Consider the following 19,820-nt stretch of genomic DNA (forward strand, 5'->3'; position numbering starts at 1 on the left):
TTTCACTCTCATCATAAATTCCCCTTTCACGCCCACAAACGCCTTTTACTATGGAGTTTGAGATTACTCCTTTCTCCACAGGTTTGCTAAGGAAAGGTTGTATTATCATCATTGACATGGCTTCTCAGTCAGAAGCATTCCCTCTGTAGCCCAGATAGAAACATAGAAGATTGACGGCAGAAAAAGACCTCATGGTCCATCTAGTCTGACCTAATAAGGGTTGAAATGTTTTTATTTGGGTTGAAGTTAAATAAGGGTTATGGTTGAACGTTAAGGTTTCACGAAATTCATTGGATTTATAAGAAAATAGAATAGAATAGAATAGAATAGAATAGAATAGAATTTTTATTGGCCAAGTGTGATTGGACACACAAGGAATTTGTCTTGGTGCATATGCTCTCAGCGTACATAAAATAAAATATACATTTGTCAAGAATCATGTGGTACAACACTTAATGATTGTCATAGGGGTCAAATAAGCAATGAAGAAACAATCAATATTAATAAAAATCTTAGGATATAAGCAACAAGTTACAGTCATACAGTCAACATGGGAGGAAATGAGTGAAAGGAATGATGAGAAAAACTAGTAGAATAGAAGTGCAGATTTAGTAGAAAGTCTGACAGTGCTGAGGGAATTATTTGTTTAGTAGAGTGATGGCGTTTGGAAAAAAACTGTTCTTGTGTCTAGTTGTCTTGGTGTGCAGTGCTCTGTAGCGACGTTTTGAGGGTAGGAGTTGAAACAATTTGTGTCCAGGATGTGAGGGGTCAGTAAATATTTTTTTAAAAAACCCTCTTTTTGACTCGTGCAGTATACAGGTCCTCAATGGAAGGCAGATTGGCAGCAATTGTTTTTTCTGCAGTTCTGATTATCCTCTGAAGTCTGTGTCAATCGATCGATAGGAGGCGGAACATAAGAAGAAGAGGAAGTTTTTTCTTTATCTCTTCCTCTTTTTCTTTTCTTTTTTTCTCTTCAGTCTGTACCTTTATTCTTTCTTTTACTTTTTCCAGTTTCGTATTTTTTCTTCTTCTTCTTTTAAACTTCTTACTACTTTGATTTTTATTTTAAAATTTTGTTTCCTTTTTTGTAGGTATTTTTTATTTATCTATAATTCCTTTTAAAAAGAATTATTAATTGGGGTTTTTTTAAGTCTGTAATTCAGCTAATTGGGTGCTTCGATGAGATATTTTTGTTTGATCTTTTTTGGTTTCCCCCCTTTAGTTTGTTATTGGAAGTTTTCTGGTGTTTATTTTAGAGGTTTCTTATTAATGGGCGAATATTATTCAAAAAAGGTTTTTTAAATATACTGTACATGAAAATTGATATAGAAGAGATGTGGAGAAATTTGAAATTTTATAGCCTAATGATCTTTTAGATATCGAAAATGTGAACAGCTTAAAGGAGGTTTAGCTATTAGAATTGTTGTATAATGTAAGAAAATAAGTAACTATTTTTTTATCCAGATGTCAACAGTCAAAGAGGAAGCATTGGTTTTTTCTTTTGCATACCATAATTTTAAAAGTGACCTATTGTAAAGCAATCTGATTGTATTGGTATTTCTTTGTATCGTGTAAGGAGAAAAAAAAATTAAAAATTATTTGGAAGACATGGCTTCTCAGTGAGAAGCATTCCCTCTGTAGCCCAGATAGAAACATAGAAACATAGAAGATTGACAGCAGAAAAAGACCTCATCGTCCATCTAGTCTGCCCTTATACTATTTCCTGTATTTTATCTTAGGATGGATATATGTTTATCCCAGGCATGTTTAAATTCAGTTACTGTGGATTTTCCAACCACGTCTACTGGAAGTTTGTTCCAAGGATCTACTACTCTTTCAGTAAAATAATATTTTCTCATGTTGCTTTTGATCTTTCCCCCAACTAACTTCAGATTGTGTCCCCTTGTTCTTGTGTTCCCTTTCCTGTTAAAAACACTTCCCTCCTGAACTTTATTTAACTCTTTAACATATTTAAATGTTTCGATCATGTCCCCCCTTTTCCTTCTGTCCTCCAGACTATACAGATTGAGTTCATTAAGTCTTTCCTGATCCGTTTTATGCTTAAGACCTTCCACCATTCTTGCAGCCTGTCTTTGGACCCGTTCAATTTTGTCAATATCTTTTCGTAGGTGAGGTCTCCAGAACTGAACACAGTATTCCAAATGTGGTCTCACCAGCGCTCTATATAGCGGGATCACAATCTCCCTCCTCCTGCTTGTTATACCTCTAGCTATGCAGCCAAGCATCCTACTTGCTTTTCCTACCGCCCGACCACACTGCTCACCCATTTTGAGACTGTCAGAAATCACTACCCCTAAATCCTTCTCTTCTGAGGTTTTTGCTAACACAGAAGTGCCAATACAATACTCAGATTGAGGATTCCTTTTCCCCAAGTGCATTATTTTACATTTGGAAACATTAAACTGCAGTTTCAATTGCTTTGACCATTTATCCAGTAAAGCTAAATCATTTACCATATTACAGACGCCTCCAGGAATATCAACCCTATTGCACACTTTAGAGTCATCGGCAAATAGGCAAACCTTCCCTACCAACCTTCCCCTATGTCACTCACAAACATATTAAAAAGAATAGGACCCAGAACAGACCCTTGTAGCACACCGCTTGTAACCAGTCTCTGCTCAGAATACTCGCCATTAACAACAACTCTCTGATATCTAAGCTTCAGCCAGCTGCAAGTCCATTGAACTATCTAGGGATTAAGTCCAATCTTCACTATTTTATCTATCAGGTCTTTATGTGGAACCGTATCAAATGCCAGATGCCAAACTTGACACGAGGCTGGTATCTCTGCCCCTGATAGTTTTGTCTTGTGGGCTTCGAGTGCAGAAAGGGATGGGAGGACATGCTTGGGCAGATGTGGCAGTTTGAGAGCCCAACACATGCACACCCACATTCATTTCCTTTCTTAGGATGTTATCTTGCAGCTGGGCAGGAAGGAAAGAGATATCTGATGAGCTCTTCAAATCTTTTCTACCACAAACGTTTACCCAAAGAAAACTTTCTTCCAATCATTCTATCTTGTTGGCTTGGAAACTAGTGACATTTGCACAATGGTTGGTCCTTTTACAGGACACAGCTCACTGCCTCTGTCCTAAAAGAATTGCAAATCCCACATTGCAATTCCATGCAAAAGTTCTTGGTTATTACAGGAGTTTGGACTATTTCAGAATAATTTGATTATTTTTCTATGCTTATGTCATCTCTGAAATGAATCGTGGCAATTTTGTAATATTTTCTTTCTTTCCCTTTTCTCATGTGCCAATCAATCTTCCCTGCATTCCACGGAAAACCCAAGTTTAAGCATCCCTTTGCATGGAAATCCACTTTGGAGCAGGTTATAGCTAGACCTGTCTCTTAAAATATGTTTTGGCTCTGATGTTCTTATTCATGCGCCTATCAGAATAGAATCCTGAGTTCCAGAGATATTTTAAGGATCAATTATTTATTTATTTTTATCCTGCCTTTATTATTTTTTTAATTATTTTAAATAAAATACTTTTATTATTTTTACATATATAATAACTCAAGGCAGCTAACATATCTAACACATCTTTCTCCTCCTGTTGTTCACACAACCACTTGCAGGGTGGGTGGGGCTTAGTGCCCAGCTGGCTTTCATGCCTAAGGCAGGACCTGAACTCAGGATCTTCTGCTTTCCAGTCCGGTGCTTTAATTGATAGACCAAACTGACTCTTTATTTGAATTTTTCCTTTTGATCGTTTTATTGCAAATGTTCATTATTTATTATTTTAATGTTAATTATTATTTTGATTTTAAATGCAAAATTAAACACAAGATATTGCGTGGCAGACAAAATACAAAATAGAAAGCACAGGGAAAGGAAACTTCAAAAAGCAATAAAGGATAGATTTTCCTAAAGAACAGTAATTCAAGGAACAATTCTAGCTGTTCTTTTGTCTCTTTGGCATGGAGAGGGCTACTTCAGGGTTAATCTGGCTTATGGTAAATTTCCTGCTACAGGAAGTGCAAACAGCTGTCCTCACCTAAAACATTTTTCACTTCCCTTCTCTTCGGTTTTTCACAGAATCGTCTTCCCCTTTATGACGACGCCCTCTCCCTCCGGCAACTGACTGCTCCCTTGGTCAAGCGAAGCTCCATCCTCCGGTAAGGAAGGCTGAGGGTCAGAGCCTCAGCAGTGGGACATGGTCAGCCCTAGAAGAGCAGAGTCTTTTCTGTAATGGCCCCTCATGAGAAAAGCCCGTGGTGTGTAGACAGTGGGTCCAATGTTAAGGAGGGAGTGAAACGCCTCCTAATAAGACTGTGATGCATACTTGTGTATGACAAATTTTGTATGGGTTGATTTAATAATTGTGCTTGTGTTGTTTTGTTGTTTTGCCTTGTAAATGCTTGTGTTGAGTTTTAAGTCATATTGGAAGTATGGGGAATGATAATGTCTTTTGCTGGTGTTAAGTAAATAGAGTAAATAAATACAAAAGTAACCACAGTCATTGTAGTCAGGAAAGAAACTGTACATGGTTGAAGTGCAATGGAAATCTTTCTGGCCTTATCTCCCAATTATTATGGTAGCATCAGGTCTGGCATCTCAAAAAGGCATGGGTGGAAAATATTCACACTAATAACAAGCAGGAAGAGGGAGACTGTGATCCCGCTGTATAGAGCACTGGTGAGACCACATTTGGAATACTGTGTTCAGTTCTGGAGACCTCATCTACAAAAAGATATTGATCGAATTGAACGGGACCAAAGACAAGCTACAAAAATGGTGGAAGGTCTTAAGCATAAAATCTACCAGGAAAGACTTCATTAACTCAATCTGTATAGTCTGGAGGACAGAGGGGGAAAGGGGGGACATAATCGGTTAAATAAGGCTCAGGAGGGAAGTGTTTTTAATAGGAAAGTGAACACAAGAACAAGGGGGCATAATCTGAGGTTAGTTGGGGAAAAGATCAGAAGCAATGTAAGAAAATATTATTTTACTGAAAGAGTACTAGATGCTTGTAACAAACTTCCAGCAGACATGGTTGGTAAATCCACAGTAACTGAATTTAAACATGACTGGGATAAACACACTAATAACAAGCAGGGTTAAATAAGGTTTAAAGGGTTAAATAAGGTTTAAAGGGTTAAATAAGGTTCAGGAGGGAAGTGTTTTTAATAGGAAAGTGAACACAAGAACAAGGGGACACAATCTGAAGTTAGTTGGGGGAAAGATCAAAAGCAACATGAGAAAATATTATTTTACTGAAACAGTAGTAGATCCTTGGAACAAACTTCCAGCAGACGTGGTAGATAAATCCACAGTAACTGAATTTAAACATGCCTGGGATAAACATATATCCATCCTAAGATAAAATACAGAAAATAGTATAAGGGCAGACTAGATGGACCATGAGGTCTTTTTCTGCCGTCAGACTTCTATGTTTCTATGTTTCTATGTTCTATGTAACACATTATTATTATTATTATTATTATTATTATTATTATTATTATTATTATTATTAATTGGATTTGTATGCCGCCCCTCTCCGCAGACTCGGGGTGGCTAACAACAGTGGTGAAACAACATGAACAATCCAATTAATAAAAACAACTAAAAAACCCTTATTATGAAAAAAACCCCAAACATACACACAAACATACCATGCATAACTTGTAGTAGCCTAGGGGGAAAGGATAACTTAACTCCCCCATGCCTGGCGACAAAGGTGGGTCTTAAGTAATTTGCGAAAGACAAGGAGGGTGGGGGCCGTTCTAATCTCTGGGGGGAGTTGGTTCCAGAGGGCCGGGGCCACCACAGAGAAGGCTCTTCCCCTGGGGCCCGCCAAATGACATTGTTTGGTCGACGGGACCTGGAGAAGGCCAACTCTGTGGGACCTCATCGGCCGCTGGGATTCGTGCGATAGAAGGCGGTTCCGGATGTATTCTGGACCAATGCCATGTAGGGCTTTAAAGGTCATTACCAACACTTTGAATTGTGACCGGAAACCGATCGGCATATCCATCCTAAGATAAAATACAGGAAATAGTATAAGGGCAGACCAGATGGACCATGAGGTCTTTTTCTGCTGTCAATCTTCTATGTTTCTATGTTTTAGCCGACAAGAAAAGATTCAACTGGCAGGATAAGAATTGGATGTACCATTGTACATCAAAGCATATCTCCTTCTAATTCTTCAATTGGGACAAATTTCACTATGCTGAAATCCTGATAGATGGCATTTCATTTTGGCCTCTGGTTTTTTCTTTTTGTTTTACCCTGATCTAGGAGCATCTCAGTGCCTGCTGATCCAACACCAGCACCACTTCCTGAACAGCCAAGAAAACTCATCAAGAACATGGGCGACACTTACGCTGTTGTGAACAAACTCCGGCGAAGTGGAGCAGGAGCATCTTCTGTTTCTCCTGCCACTGAGGACAAGTCCATCGGAGAGCCACAGCTTTATTCTGCGGTGAAGCCACGCAACAGCACCATGGCTGAGTTTCCATCAATAGACCCTAGTGCTTTTGTAGGAGTGCAGGCCAGTCACTCTCTGCCTGGAAGTCCTATACACAAGGCATCTCTGAATACAGCTTGTGAAAATGCCTATCTTAGTTCTTCTCTGACAGGTGATGTGTGAGAATAACTGTTGATATACAAATGCAGAAATGTAAATTTTAAATTGGGTTTATTCATTTTGCCAAACTAAAAAAATCCTACTTTTACATGTTTAGACATAGATTGCTTAAAACTGAAGCACAATCCATATTACAAATTCAACTGAAAACCACTGTTTATAAATCATGATGCTGAGGTTCGTATCGCATGCTAAGAGCTAAATTCTTTTGGCTTATAGCAATGTTTTAACTTAGCCAATATAAAGTCTGTGACTTTGAATCCCTGTCTATGTGCATGCCTGCACACACATTGTCTTAAGCAATAGCAAATTGCTTAACGTGTAATAATAAGCATAATTTAAAAGTACAATTCAAAGAGAAAAATTAAAAACGCTTAGAAACCATACAATTAGCAAAATAGTTCCAGAAAATTTGATCTGATTAATCAAAACTCTCTTTATTCTTTCTTTCTTTCTTTCTTTCTTTCTATCTATCTATCTATCTATCTATCTATCTATCTATCTATCTACCGTATCTATCTCTCTATCTGAGTTGGAAGGGATCTTGTAGGTCTTTTGTCTCTCTGCCCCAACTAAACCAATTAATACAAATGTTGATCAAAAAGTGCCTATCCTCAGTCCAGGTGTGTTCCAATATTAATTACTAATGACTTTGGCTCCACACAACCCTCCCTCACCTGAATGAAGAATCCACGATTATTGATGGCTTGATCAATTTAAAGCACTATGTATATACTGTAGCCCAAAAAACATGAAATTTTGACAAGTAAAAATAACTTAGTCATACTGACAATCCTTTTCCTTCTAAGGCTCAGTTATGGCAATAATGAAACAAGTCCAAATCACTTGAGTTAATGTTTCAGTAATGAATGCAGTCATTTTAGGGCTACGTGTTATGTGAACCCAACTCTTGTGAAAAGGAAATTATTATTTGTGGTTTGGCATATAGTTTTAACCCGAATAATCTTGGATTGCACAATGTACCACAGTTAAACAGGCTATAGGTTTACTTTTTGTGTGACGTTAACTTTAGTATTTATGTAGCAATCAAAATTCATCATATCAACCTTGTGAAAACTATCATATTTTATTGAAGATACAAAATGTAGGTTGCTAAACAATTGCTATCTGATCTAAAGCCATTATAACTGGAATACTGAAAATTCTTACCTTGAATTCTTTGCATTTACCTTTGAGTAAGCATATGTGAACTGTTTGTCAGTTAATAGCTGAATAAGTTTTTGAACTGGGTTTGCATTTGTACTAAGCCATATGGAAATATACTTGATTTTGACTTAATCTGATCACTAGATAAAAATATATGGGATATGGATATTGTGGTCTGAACAAGTCCTTTAGACCAGTGTTTTTCAACCAGTGTGCCGTGGCACACTAGTGTGCCGCGAGACATGGTCAGGTATGCCGCGAAGCTCAGAGAGAAAGAAAGCAAAAGAGAGAGAAAGAAAGCAAGAAAGAGAGAGAGAAAGCAAGAGAGAGAGAGAGTGAGAGAGAGAAAAAGAACAAGAGAGAAAGAAAGCAAGAGAGAGAAAGAGCGAGAGAGAGAAAAAGAACAAGAGAGAAAGAAAGCAAGAGAGAGAGTGTGTGAGAGAGAGAAAGAGAACAAGAGAGAAAGAAAGAGAGAGAAAGAGCGAGAGAGAGAGAAAGAGAACAAGAGAGAAAGCAAGAGAGAGAAAGAAAGAAAAAGAGAGAGAAAGAGAACAAGAGAGAAAGAAAGCAAGAGAGCGAGAAAGAGAACAAGAGAAAGAAAGAGAGAGAGAAAGAGAGAGAGGGAAGGAGAGAGAGAGAGACATAGAGGGAGGGAGAGAGAAAGAGAGCAAAAAAGAGAGGAAGGAAGGAGGAGAAAGAAAGAGGGATGGAGAGAGAGAGAAAGAAAGAGGAAGGACAGGAGAGAAAGGAGGGAGAAAGAAATAGAGCGAAGGGGAGGAAGAGAGAGAGAATTTTTTTGTCCAAACTTTTTTTAACACCCCCCCACTCAATGTGCCCCAGGGTTTCGTAAATGTAAAAAATGTGCCGCGGCTCAAAAAAGGTTGAAAATCACTGCTTTAGACCTTCTACAACTAATCAAGCCACAATGGATATGTGAACTTCATCATATGTCCCAAATGGCATTACATTTTCTTATTTGACTGTGCTAAATTAGTTCTAAACCCACTGAGGATCCCAAAATGCAAGTTTAGGGAAAAGAGTATGTTTGTTGCTCTGAAAATGAGTGGATTGTCAGATTTTGGCTTTTCTGTCTATTTGCAACATTTAGCAGAATTCAAGAAAACGCCAATGGGAATCCAGCAGTTTTGAGTATAGATTTTGCTCTTAGAAAAAGCCAGTGAAAATAGCAATAATAAATTATGAAATGGCTTAGATCTCATTGTTTATTAAGATGCCAGTAGTGTACCTTCAAGGTTTGTTTATTTTTTTTGGAATTAAATAGATGAAAACCTTGGGATGATTAGATTGGGGATTTCTGGGTTCTTTATTCTTATAATCTCAATTAAACTAGCCCCCCCCCCCCCCCCAATATATCTTATTCAGGAGAGTCCAGTTCTGGAGTCACTTCCTCTCCCTCTTCTACAAATGGACTTGGGAAAACTCTTCTCAGGAATCTGATGCCCCCAGTAAGTAGACTACTCTTTTATCATTGTTTCCCAAGCCCTATCCATAGATGCCATTGAAGTAGACCCAGAGACAGGGTTTGAGCAATCGGTACTTTTATTCCGCTCAGAGAATAAGTGACAGCTCAGCAAGGTAAAGTGACGATTCAGCGAGTACCGACTGGCTCTGCAGGGAGAAGCCGCTTCTTTTATACTTTTGCGGTTCCCGCCAAAGCGAGAGCCGGCCGCGTCTGAGCCAATCAGGAGCGACTTCCTGCTTGGGCTCAGACAGCGCTGGAAAAGAGGAACAAACTATTTACAGCGTTACAAGGTAGCCATTTCAGGATACAACACCCCTCCCCTCATAGTTGGACCCATCCATCAAGAAAGCCACGTGACGAAGTCGTCCAATCGGTGAGGCCTTCGAGACTCTCGCGCTGACCTGCGCAGTCCATTTTCTCCTTCGCCACTGACTGTGGAGGATGGCTCGCCGCTGTTCTCCCGGTGCGGCGGACTAGGCCTGGCGGGCCCAACGAAGGCCTCGGAGGACGAGGATGGCTCGGCGTCGCTGGATGGTTCCCCCTGGCCCGATAAGTCTCTCTGCGTGTTTCTTAGTTCGGGCAATGTATAAAAGTCTGTTGAGGGGGGAGAGTCCGAGTCAGCGGGTTGTTGTAATTGGTTTTCAGTTCGTTTCCGAATGTGGTCTATGTGTCGTTTCCACAAACGACCATCCTCCAGTTTAACAATATAAGTCTTGGGTGCATTTTGCTTAACAATAATTCCCTTCATCCAGTTTACATTTCCATCAAAGCATTTTACATATACATTTTGACCCAAATACATTTCTCTTTCTGGTTTTATGCACATTTGGTTATTATTCGAACAGAACCTTGGGTTTAACCTGTCTAGTGGTGACCTCAACTTTCTCCCCATCAATAACTCTGCAGGGCTTACATGTGTGTGCGAGTTAGGGGTAATGTGCTGGGTTAATAAGAATTGGTCCAAGTTCTGTTGCACATCTCCAGGGCCTGACCTGTGCAATGCCTCTTTTGCCACCCTTACGTAACGTTCTGCCAACCCGTTAGCCCAGGGCGAGTAAGGCGAGATGAGGGCATGTCTGACCCCCAGGCCATCTAGGAATAATTCGAATTGCCTGGCTGTTAGTTGTGGTCCATTGTCAGACACCAATAGATCAGGGCAACCATGGGATGCAAACAGTCTGCTCAATACCTTGATAGTGGCACTTGTGGTTATGTTGTTCATTGCTATTATTTCCAACCATTTGGAGAAAGCATCAACCACTATTAGGAAATACTGAGACCCCACTGGGCCAGCAAAATCAATGTGGATCCTAGACCAAGGGCCAGCAGGCTGTTCCCACTCAGCCGGAGTTGTTTTGGGGGGATTGGGCCTAGACTCTTGGCACGGGTCACACTTTGAAACCCAACTTTCAATATCAGCATCAAGCCCTGGCCACCATAAATGCCCCCTTGCTAGGCTCTTCATCCTGACAATCCCAGGATGGCCCACGTGTAACATTCTGAGTACCTTTTCCCTTAGGCGTTTGGGGATGATCACTCTATCCCCCCACAGCAAACAACCTTTTACATATGACAATTCAAGCCTTTTGTTCTTAAAATCACACAATTCAGGTTTAACAATATCATTTTGCCATCCCTTTAGAACACAGTTCACTACTTGTTTCAGGATTTGGTCTTGCTGCGTGTGTGCAGCTACCTCTTTTGCTGTGGTTAGTGGGTTTTCCTCGAGTTCTATCATTAGCACGTCTGTGGTTGGAACAGGGTCTTCTACCAAGTCTGCTATGGGGCATCTGCTGAGGCCGTCTGCATGATTGATTTCCTTCCCCCCCTTGTGGGTGAGCTCATACTGATACCCAGAGAGGAAAAGGGCCCATCTGATTAGTCTTGGAGACATAAAAGGTGGAGTGGGCTTGTTGGGGGCTAGCAGGCCTAGTAGGGGTTTGTGGTCAGTGACTAGCTCAAAATTTCTTCCAAAAATGTAATTGTGAAACTTCTTTACCCCTGCCACTAATGCCAGAGCCTCCTTGTCTAACTGGCTATAATTTCTCTCCGTGCTGGTCATGGTTCTTGAAAAAAATGCTATTGGGGCCTCTGTCTGATTAGGTAGAACGTGAGCTAGGACTCCTCCTATGCCGTACGGCGAAGCGTCGCACGTGAGCCTAATGGGTAGTGAGGCACTATATTGGACTACTACACTTTTAGAAGTTAGTAAATTTTTTATTTGAGCAAAGGCTTCACGTTCAATTTTCCCCCATGTCCAGCGGGCTTCCTTCTGGAGTAAACGATGGAGAGGCTCTGCTACTGTTGCCTTCTGCTTTAAAAAAACGGAATAAAAATTAAGGAGGCCCAAAAATGCTTGCAACTCACTCTTATCTCGTGGCTCTGGGGCTTCTCTAATTGCTCTCAGCTTCTCAGTTGTGGGGTGGATACCTTCCTTATCTATTTTATATCCTAGGAATTCAATACTGTTAGTTCCCCAGACACATTTATCAGGCTTGATTCGTAACCCTTTGTCCTGTAGCCTCTTAAGTACTTCCCTTATTCTTTTGTTCACTTGTTCCTGGTTTTCCCCTGCAATTAAGATGTCATCAAAATATGGGATGGCCCCATTTACCCCTGACAATAGGCGTTCCATGATGCTCTGGAATATCCCTGGGGCTATGCTCACCCCAAACTGTAACCTCGTGCATTTGAAAGCCCCCCTGTGCGTTACAATTGTTTGAGCGTTTGCTGTTTGTTCATCGACCGGAAGTTGCTGGTAAGCCTGCGCCAGGTCGATCTTTGCGAACCTTTTCCCCTCCCCCAGGGAGTGTAAGAGTTGTTGCACAACCGGAATGGGGTAGGGGTGGTGTTGGAGTGCCTTATTCAGGGTTGATTTGTAATCAGCGCAAACTCTTAAGGAGCCATCTGGCTTCAGGGGTGTCACTATGGGAGTTTCCCATGGCCCCTGTTCCACAGGGACCAAGATACCTTGACTAATGAGTTTGTCCAGCTGTAAGTCTAGCTTGGGGAGAAGCGGGAGGGGAACCCTGCGAGGTTTCAGTCTAACTGGTGGGACCTTGGGGTCAATAGAGAAAGATATGGGGGTTCCCTTATACAATCCTAAGGTGGGGCTGAACACTTCAGGGAATTCTTTCACAAAGTTAGGCATAATATCACAGTTTACATTACACACACCCGAAATTTCAATCCCCAACGGTTCCATCCATGCTAGCCCTAGCAGGGAGTGTTTGGCCCCCGTCACAATAAGCATGGGAAGGGTACATTTGACATTCTTAAATACAATAGGTACATTTGCAGTTCCCAGGACCGAGATTACCCCCCCTTGGAAGTCTCTGATCACCAAAGAGGTTTGAATTAGGTCAGCCTCAGACACATTAGGCATATATAGCTTAAATTTTTCCCAGGGCATGATGGTATATCTCGAACCCGTATCTAGCTCCATTGAGCAAGGCTGGTTATTTAGCAACAACGAGATAACAATTTTAGCCCCCTTTTTGGTTGCCGTGTTATTCACGGAATATTGAGAGTTACCTCTATTGTAGTCTCGGTTAGCGGTGGGGTAATTCCTTTGACCCGAGTTGCGGAACGGTCTCCTTTCTCGCGATTGGGGGGGGTGGTTTTGGGGTCGCTGGTATTGTTGTGTGGCAAAAGTTTCTTCTGGTGCCGTTGCCCTGCATGCGATGGCGATGTGGCCTCTCCGGTTGCAACGGCGGCAAGTGGTGTCGCGGAACGGGCATCGATGGCGCTGGTGATTTCCCCGGCAGCCCGCGCAGGGGGCTGGATGAGTAGCTCTAGGGTGTCTCGGTTGGTCTTGCAGGAGGAGGCAGTCGTCCCCGTTGCTAGTTAGCTGGCCGCGGACGTCTGTTCCCATGGCGCTGGGAGACTCGGCGTCGATTTTGGCAATGGTTTCTCGCCTTCCGTGCTCTTTTAATTCTCTTGCCGCTGCGTCGGCTGCTTCCGCGGTTTGCGCTAATTTGATTACGGTTTGTAGAGTCGGCTCATCTTCGGTGAGGAGTTTACTTCTCACTGTGTGGTTCTTCATGCCGAAAATCAAGGCGTCGGTGAGGCGAGCTTCCGGATCTTGAAACTTGCATTGAGCGAGTACCGTTCGAAGCCGCGTTGTGAATTGGCTTATCGACTCGGTTTCTCTCTGAGCCATCATGTGAAATTGATGCCGGTAAACCACGGCTGGTCTGGTTGGTTTAAAATGGCTCGCTAGTTTCTGTTGAAGGACGTCCCACGCTGTGGCTCTTGCTTGTTCTGGTTCGGTGAGAGTTTGGGCAAGTCTACGGATCTCTGCGCCGCAGTAGTTTAGAAAAATAGCCCGTCTGCGATCGGCTCCGGCGTCCTGCATTCCCGCCGCCTCGAGGAATATCTCGAAGGTGGCCATGTACTCGTCCCAAGTCATTTTCTCGGCATCGAAAAGTTCTGGAGCCTGGCCGATCTGGATTTTGTCCATGTTGCACGCGAAGTTCTTCCGTTCGTTCGTCGCCAGTGAAGTAGACCCAGAGACAGGGTTTGAGCAATCGGTACTTTTATTCCGCTCAGAGAATAAGTGACAGCTCAGCAAGGTAAAGTGACGATTCAGCGAGTACCGACTGGCTCTGCAGGGAGAAGCCGCTTCTTTTATACTTTTGCGGTTCCCGCCAAAGCGAGAGCCGGCCGCGTCTGAGCCAATCAGGAGCGACTTCCTGCTTGGGCTCAGACAGCGCTGGAAAAGAGGAACAAACTATTTACAGCGTTACAAGGTAGCCATTTCAGGATACAACAGCCATAATAATACGAAGCTCATTTATTAGTTTTTTAAAGGACTCAGCTTTGTATGACTCCTAACCAAACCTTTGAAACAGATGGGCAATGACCAAGGCAAATTCATGCTCAGCTTTGGCTTAATTCACATTGATCCAAAGAAATAAAAATAAAATTCTCTTTCCTCTTTAGTATCATATTATTATTGCCGACTTACGCATCATGCATAACTTGGTTACTAAATTAATCCACTTCTTAGCTTTGCACAAAGCACTAAACCATAAACTAAACAAAAGAGTCTTCATTTGTACAAACCCCTAATGAGGATTTAGTATGTTTTGTGAGTGAAGCTAGTGATCAGACGAGCAAGCTGTGTGAACACAACTGCTTTGTGGTTTGCAGGGATATTTGAAGAACATGCAGAATACTGGACTTTTTCTTGGGGAAAAATGAAAATTTCTTTTTATTCAATTTTATTTTTTCACCTTTTGCTTCTTAGGCTTTTATCTCCTCATCTGGAAAGAAAGGTAAGAACAAACAGGCTTATATAGGATTCACCTTCTATCTGGAAGTGAGCAACAAGAAGCCAACTTATGGCTGTTGCCAAGGAAACCACAAAGAGAGAGCTATACAGTCAAGCTCAAAAAAGTATATTCATTTATCACATTTATATAACAGAAGCTCATAGTCTATTGAATATAAAGCTTCATTCTGCCTGGCTGGTTAGAAGCTAGTTAGAAGATAATAACCTTCTAGTGTACTTATTAGAACGTTATGCTGCCCTTTATAAATAAATCAAAGCTGTGGACATATCTAATATTCCTTCTTCCTCCTCCTGTTTTCCTCACAATAACTCTGTGAGGTGGGTTGGTCTGAGAGAGAGTGACTAGCTGTTACCTGTACCTAGCTGGCTTTTTGTCTAAGGTGGGACTAGATCAGTGGTTCCCAAACTTTTTTGGGTCATGCCCCACCCAAGGATCTCTAAAATCCCCCTCCCCATGACATATAATTCTTACTGTTCAAAAAGTGAACTCTGCACATGCAGAGGAAGCCTAAAAGGCCATTAACTTGGTTTAAACAAGGCTACAATTGCCCCTATTAAAAATCAAATTGCCCCAGGTTAGGAACCACTGGACTAGATCGGTGTTTTTCAACCAGTGTGCCGCAAGAGGGGATAGAGAAAGAGAAAGAAAGCAAGAGAGAGAGAAAGAGAGTGAGAGAGAGAAAGAAAGAAAGAGAAAGAAAGAGAGAGAGAGAAAGGAAGCAAGAGAGGGAAAGAGAGAGACACAGAGGGAGAGAGAGCAAGAGTGAGAGAGAGAAAGAGAGAGGGGGAGAGAGAAAGAGAGAGAAAGAAAGCAAGAGAGAGAGAGAAAGAAAACAAGAGAGAAAGAAAGCAAGAGAGAGTGTGTGTGAGAGAGAGAAAGAGAGAGAAAGAAAGCAAGAGAGAGAAAGAAAGCAAGAGAGAGAGTGTGTGAGAGAGAGAAAGAGAGAGAAAGCAAGCAAGAGAGAGAGAGAGATGAGAGAAAAAAGGGGAGAAAAAAAGATAAATGAGAAAATGATTGAGGCAGATAATGAAAGGAAAGAGAGAGAAACAAAAGAGAGAGAGAAGTGACTCTTGATTTAAAGGATATGATAAAAAGCACCCAAAGAATAAGAGAGGAAAACCCCCCAGCCCTCACCTGTTTTTGGAAATGGTTCAAGAGTGTGTATATACACACACACACACACAAGGGGGAGATAATATGTATAAGATGTACTGTCTTAGAGTGTCATTTTGTGTCATTTAGGTTGGTGGTGTGCCCCAGGATTTTATAAATGTAAAAAATGTGCCACGGCTCAAAAAAGGTTGAAAATCACTGGACTAGATACACACTCTGGTTCCTCTCCTTATCCCTTAACTGCCACACCAAACAGGCTCTTTCTAGTATCTTTTCCAAGTAACTCTCTTCAGACATCCTTGGTGCTCTTGGGGCTTGAGTGTGTGTTTGTGTGTGTGTGTGTGCACATGTGTGCGTGCAGATGTTTCATATTCCATTAGTGTACTGATGATGTTACTTAGTTTGGGTAATGAAACATCTGCAAAAAACCCCAACCAAGTTCAAAGGGCACCAAGGACTCCTCATTCCAACCCTGAGCTACAACTATTCTCCTTTATTGGCAAGTCACTTCAGTAACAGAGGAGGCCTTTGCTGTGATTCAGAGATGGGGGAGATTCAAAGAGGTGCTTCTTTCAAGTATTGCTGAGCCAACTCTTGTATTCCTTTGCCCTGTTGCGAGTTGTAAATCAACATCTCAAAGCCATAGGTTACTTTACCCACCTTTGATATGTAGTACCCATCTGTACATGTATGATCTCTACTGAGTTCTTACTCTTCCATATATTTCAGTAGAACTAGGCTGGTCCTTGTGCAGCTAGTCCTCAATTTACGACCACAGTTGAGCCCAAAATTTATGTTGCTAAGTGAGAAATGTGTTAGTTTTGCCCCACTTGATGATTTTCCTTGACCCATTTGTTAAGGGAATCCCTGCAGTTGTTAAATTAGGAACAAGATTGTTAAGTGAATCTGGCTTCCCCATTGACTTTGCTGATCAGAAAGTTGCAAATGATGATCATATGATCCCAGGGTATTTCATCTGTCATAACTGTGAGCCAGCTGATAGGCATCTGAATGTAAATCACATGAATGCTACAAAAGTCATAAGGGTGAAAAATGGACATGTCACTTTTTTCAGTGCTGTTGTAACTTTCAACAGTCACTAAATGGACTGTTGTAAGTCGAGGACTATCTGTATTATCACTTTAAAACTGGACAGCTTTAAATCTCCCAATAATGACTCTGAATCAGGGGTCTCCAACCTGGGCAACTTTAAGACTTGTGGACTCCAACTCCCAGAAGCTGGCTGAGAAATTCTGGGAGTTGAAATCCACAAGTCTTAAAGTTGTCAAGGTTGGAGACCCCTGCTCTGGATGACCTTAAAATAGGAGTGTGCAAAACATTTTGTTTTGAAACATTTGAAGTACAGATGTGATGCAGCTAATATAATCCACAGCCAGTTGCAATGCTTCCTTTTTAACTACCGTATTTTTAGGAGTATAACACAAACCTTAATTTTGGTGAAGGAAAATAGGAAAATAAATCTACCTACCAGGTATTCTTCTGGCTAGTGTCCTTAGTCTGGTCAGCTTCAGCACATCATTTTATCCCTTGGTTAGGGCTGAAAAAACCTTTTTCAGAGGGAATAGCAATTAAAACAAGCCTGCAAAGACTTAGAACTGGAAAAAAACTTCAGAGTAGCAATGAAAAAATCCTGCAAGCTGGGAAGATTGTTAGCACCTCATTAGGGCTGGGGGAAAAAGCTTCAAAAAAGCTACATCCAGAGCATGACACACCTAAATTTTCAGCCACTTTTATTGGTGCAGGGGGTGGTGTGTCTTATATTCCGAAAAACGGATCTTAGATTTGGCCAAGGCATCAGGATACCAAAAGACTTTAAATGGAAACACTTTCCTTTGTTTTAACACCCCTTACTCTTGAATCAGGTTTGGAAGTGAGGCTCTCTTAGCATTCTGGCTCTGGCAGAATACAGTATTTGCTTAACTATTTCTTGCACTAGATTGGCAAGTGTCAGAAAGTCGCTTTTGTCCCTGAACAGCATCATCATTGTCTCGGACTGTCCCTGTGCAAACCTATGAGGATGTGGCCGACACCCCACTCAGGACTTGCCCGAATACTGCAGGGTCTTCTGCCATGGGTGAGTAAGGAGATATTTAGGTCCTTGTGTTGCCAGTTGGGGAAGGTAGGATACTTTAGGATGGGGAAAATTTTTTGGTATTTGAAACTGAATACACATAACTGAATCTTGAGTCAATTAAGCAGCAATTTTCAGCATCAACAGTGAACTTTTCACATGAGTTGTTTTTGCTGCTAAAGGAGAATTTTTTTTTGTCTTGACTCAGCAAACAGCAGCATCTTTAATTAGTGAAATGACCCGCTTGATTGCATAAGACACTTAAGCATTTATCTTTCACTATTCATGCTGCTGGTTTCTTCAGAACAGCTGACAAACTGCCCAAGCTATTAGGTTAACTCATAATCATTGTCTCACAAAGTGTAACTCTGAAGATGTCATTTCACTCCCCAAAATAACCATTAAAAAATTACTTCCTGAATAGCTTTTATTAACATTTAGAATAGTGGGGGATTCTAGTAATTTTATATCCATTTGAATTATGTTGATTTAGTGACTCAAGTACCCATTTGTTTTTAGCTGTCCTTAATTAAATGTAAGAAATGTCAAGGATGCTTCAGTAGAGGACCAAAAAAAAAGGAGGGAGAGAGAGGGAGGGAGGGAGAGAGAGAGAGAGAAAGAGAGGGTGGGAGGGAGGGAGAGAGACCATTTGTGTCCCAAATTCTGGTCCCAAATTCTGTATCTAAGATGGCTTTGCAGCACCTGGGTATAATTTGGAGCATGTCAAAGTATTGACAGAGTACAGGTTGACAATCTCTTAGAACAACTAATTTTCTTAAAAAATGGGGTTATGTGGTTACCCTCCATGGTTGCATTTGGGGTTTAAGGTGTGACCAAGAAGAGCCGCAGTTCCCCCAAAAAAACATTTGCTCCTCCCAACTTCAACTTTCTTGCCCCGTTGTCACTGAATTTGATCAGTCCATCATGTGGATCCTACTTATAAATCAAGGGAGACTGAATAAATAGACACCAATCCTTCTCCATGTTTCATTTATTTCGAAATAGTCAACTATGCTGTTCTGCGCTATGTCATGGTGTTTTTCAAACTTTGCAAGTTCAAGAATTTATCTCCTGGAATTCCCCAGCCAGCCAGCATTTGAAGGAACAGCTAGGGCTAGTTGTGGAGGTATCTCCTTAAACAGAGCTGCTTTGCCATATGCAAATTTCACAAAGGTGATTTCCCCTCATTACAGGGAAATTCTCACCACACAGATCCTAAGAACGCACCCATTCAAAAAGAAATTTCTAGTCGTGTGAAAATATGTCATTGGTTTGCATTAGTCTGGAAAAGCTCACACAGCCATTTCTGGAGCTCGAGTAATTCAGTCTTAATGTGGAAAGGATTAAGACAATCCAGAATCTTCTTGAGAATAACTTCAGAAACCAAAACCACTCCAAAAGCATTGAATAAAACTGCCAGGAAGTGGCAAGAGTGTTACTTGTTCACGAGTCCCCCATATATCAATAATACTAACATGAAGCTCTCACATTCAATAACAAAGAGACAATTATTCTGAAAATTTGAAAGGGGGCAAAGACTTCTGTCAGTATCTATCTGGGCGGTTCAGTCCTTTGGATTTAAAGGGGGAAAAGAGGTTTTAGGGCATATGTAGCACTTTCAGTAACCCTTTTAAAAAGTTGCATCTTTTCCTGCATTGCTGGCTTGCAATTCTAGGAAAGAGACAGCTGCTTTAATGAGACGCTGGCAAGTGTTATATGAATGAATGTCCCTCCGTGTACTGCACAGGATTTGCATCTTGTATTTTCTGCAACATACTGATAAAATGAAAATTAAAATCAAATGGCCTGCACTGTTTACCTTAGGCTTGTTGTGAGTGCTCCTATCCACTTCAGGTCATGTCAGATTCTGAGGAGGATGAGCCAGGGCCTCCTCGATACCTTGGGCCAGGGGGGTTGCCAGATGAAGCAGAGAGTGAGAGTGAGGGAGAAAGTGACTTGAGTGAGCCGAGGAATCACTAGAGGGGGCTGATGTGACAATGGGGGAGTTGTCCCAGTCAGAGGATGAGGAAGACATGAGCGGAGATAGT

The 19,820-nt window shown here is 41.4% G+C and overlaps 1 protein-coding gene across 1 annotated transcript in view; it reads left to right on the forward strand.

Moving 5' to 3' along the window:
- Positions 1-19,820, forward strand: part of PTPN18 (protein tyrosine phosphatase non-receptor type 18) — a 67,249-nt gene that overhangs the window by 43,223 nt on the left and 4,206 nt on the right. The window contains exons 12-16 of the mRNA XM_070741119.1: positions 4,070-4,149; positions 6,272-6,612; positions 9,171-9,253; positions 14,522-14,549; positions 17,677-17,775. Of these exons, the coding sequence (XP_070597220.1) occupies positions 4,070-4,149; positions 6,272-6,612; positions 9,171-9,253; positions 14,522-14,549; positions 17,677-17,775 (631 nt within the window). The remainder of the gene's footprint in view (positions 1-4,069; positions 4,150-6,271; positions 6,613-9,170; positions 9,254-14,521; positions 14,550-17,676; positions 17,776-19,820) is intronic.

The sequence above is a fragment of the Erythrolamprus reginae genome, chromosome 2, assembly GCF_031021105.1.
Source record: "Erythrolamprus reginae isolate rEryReg1 chromosome 2, rEryReg1.hap1, whole genome shotgun sequence".
In the NCBI taxonomy this organism is placed as follows: domain Eukaryota; kingdom Metazoa; phylum Chordata; class Lepidosauria; order Squamata; family Dipsadidae; genus Erythrolamprus; species Erythrolamprus reginae.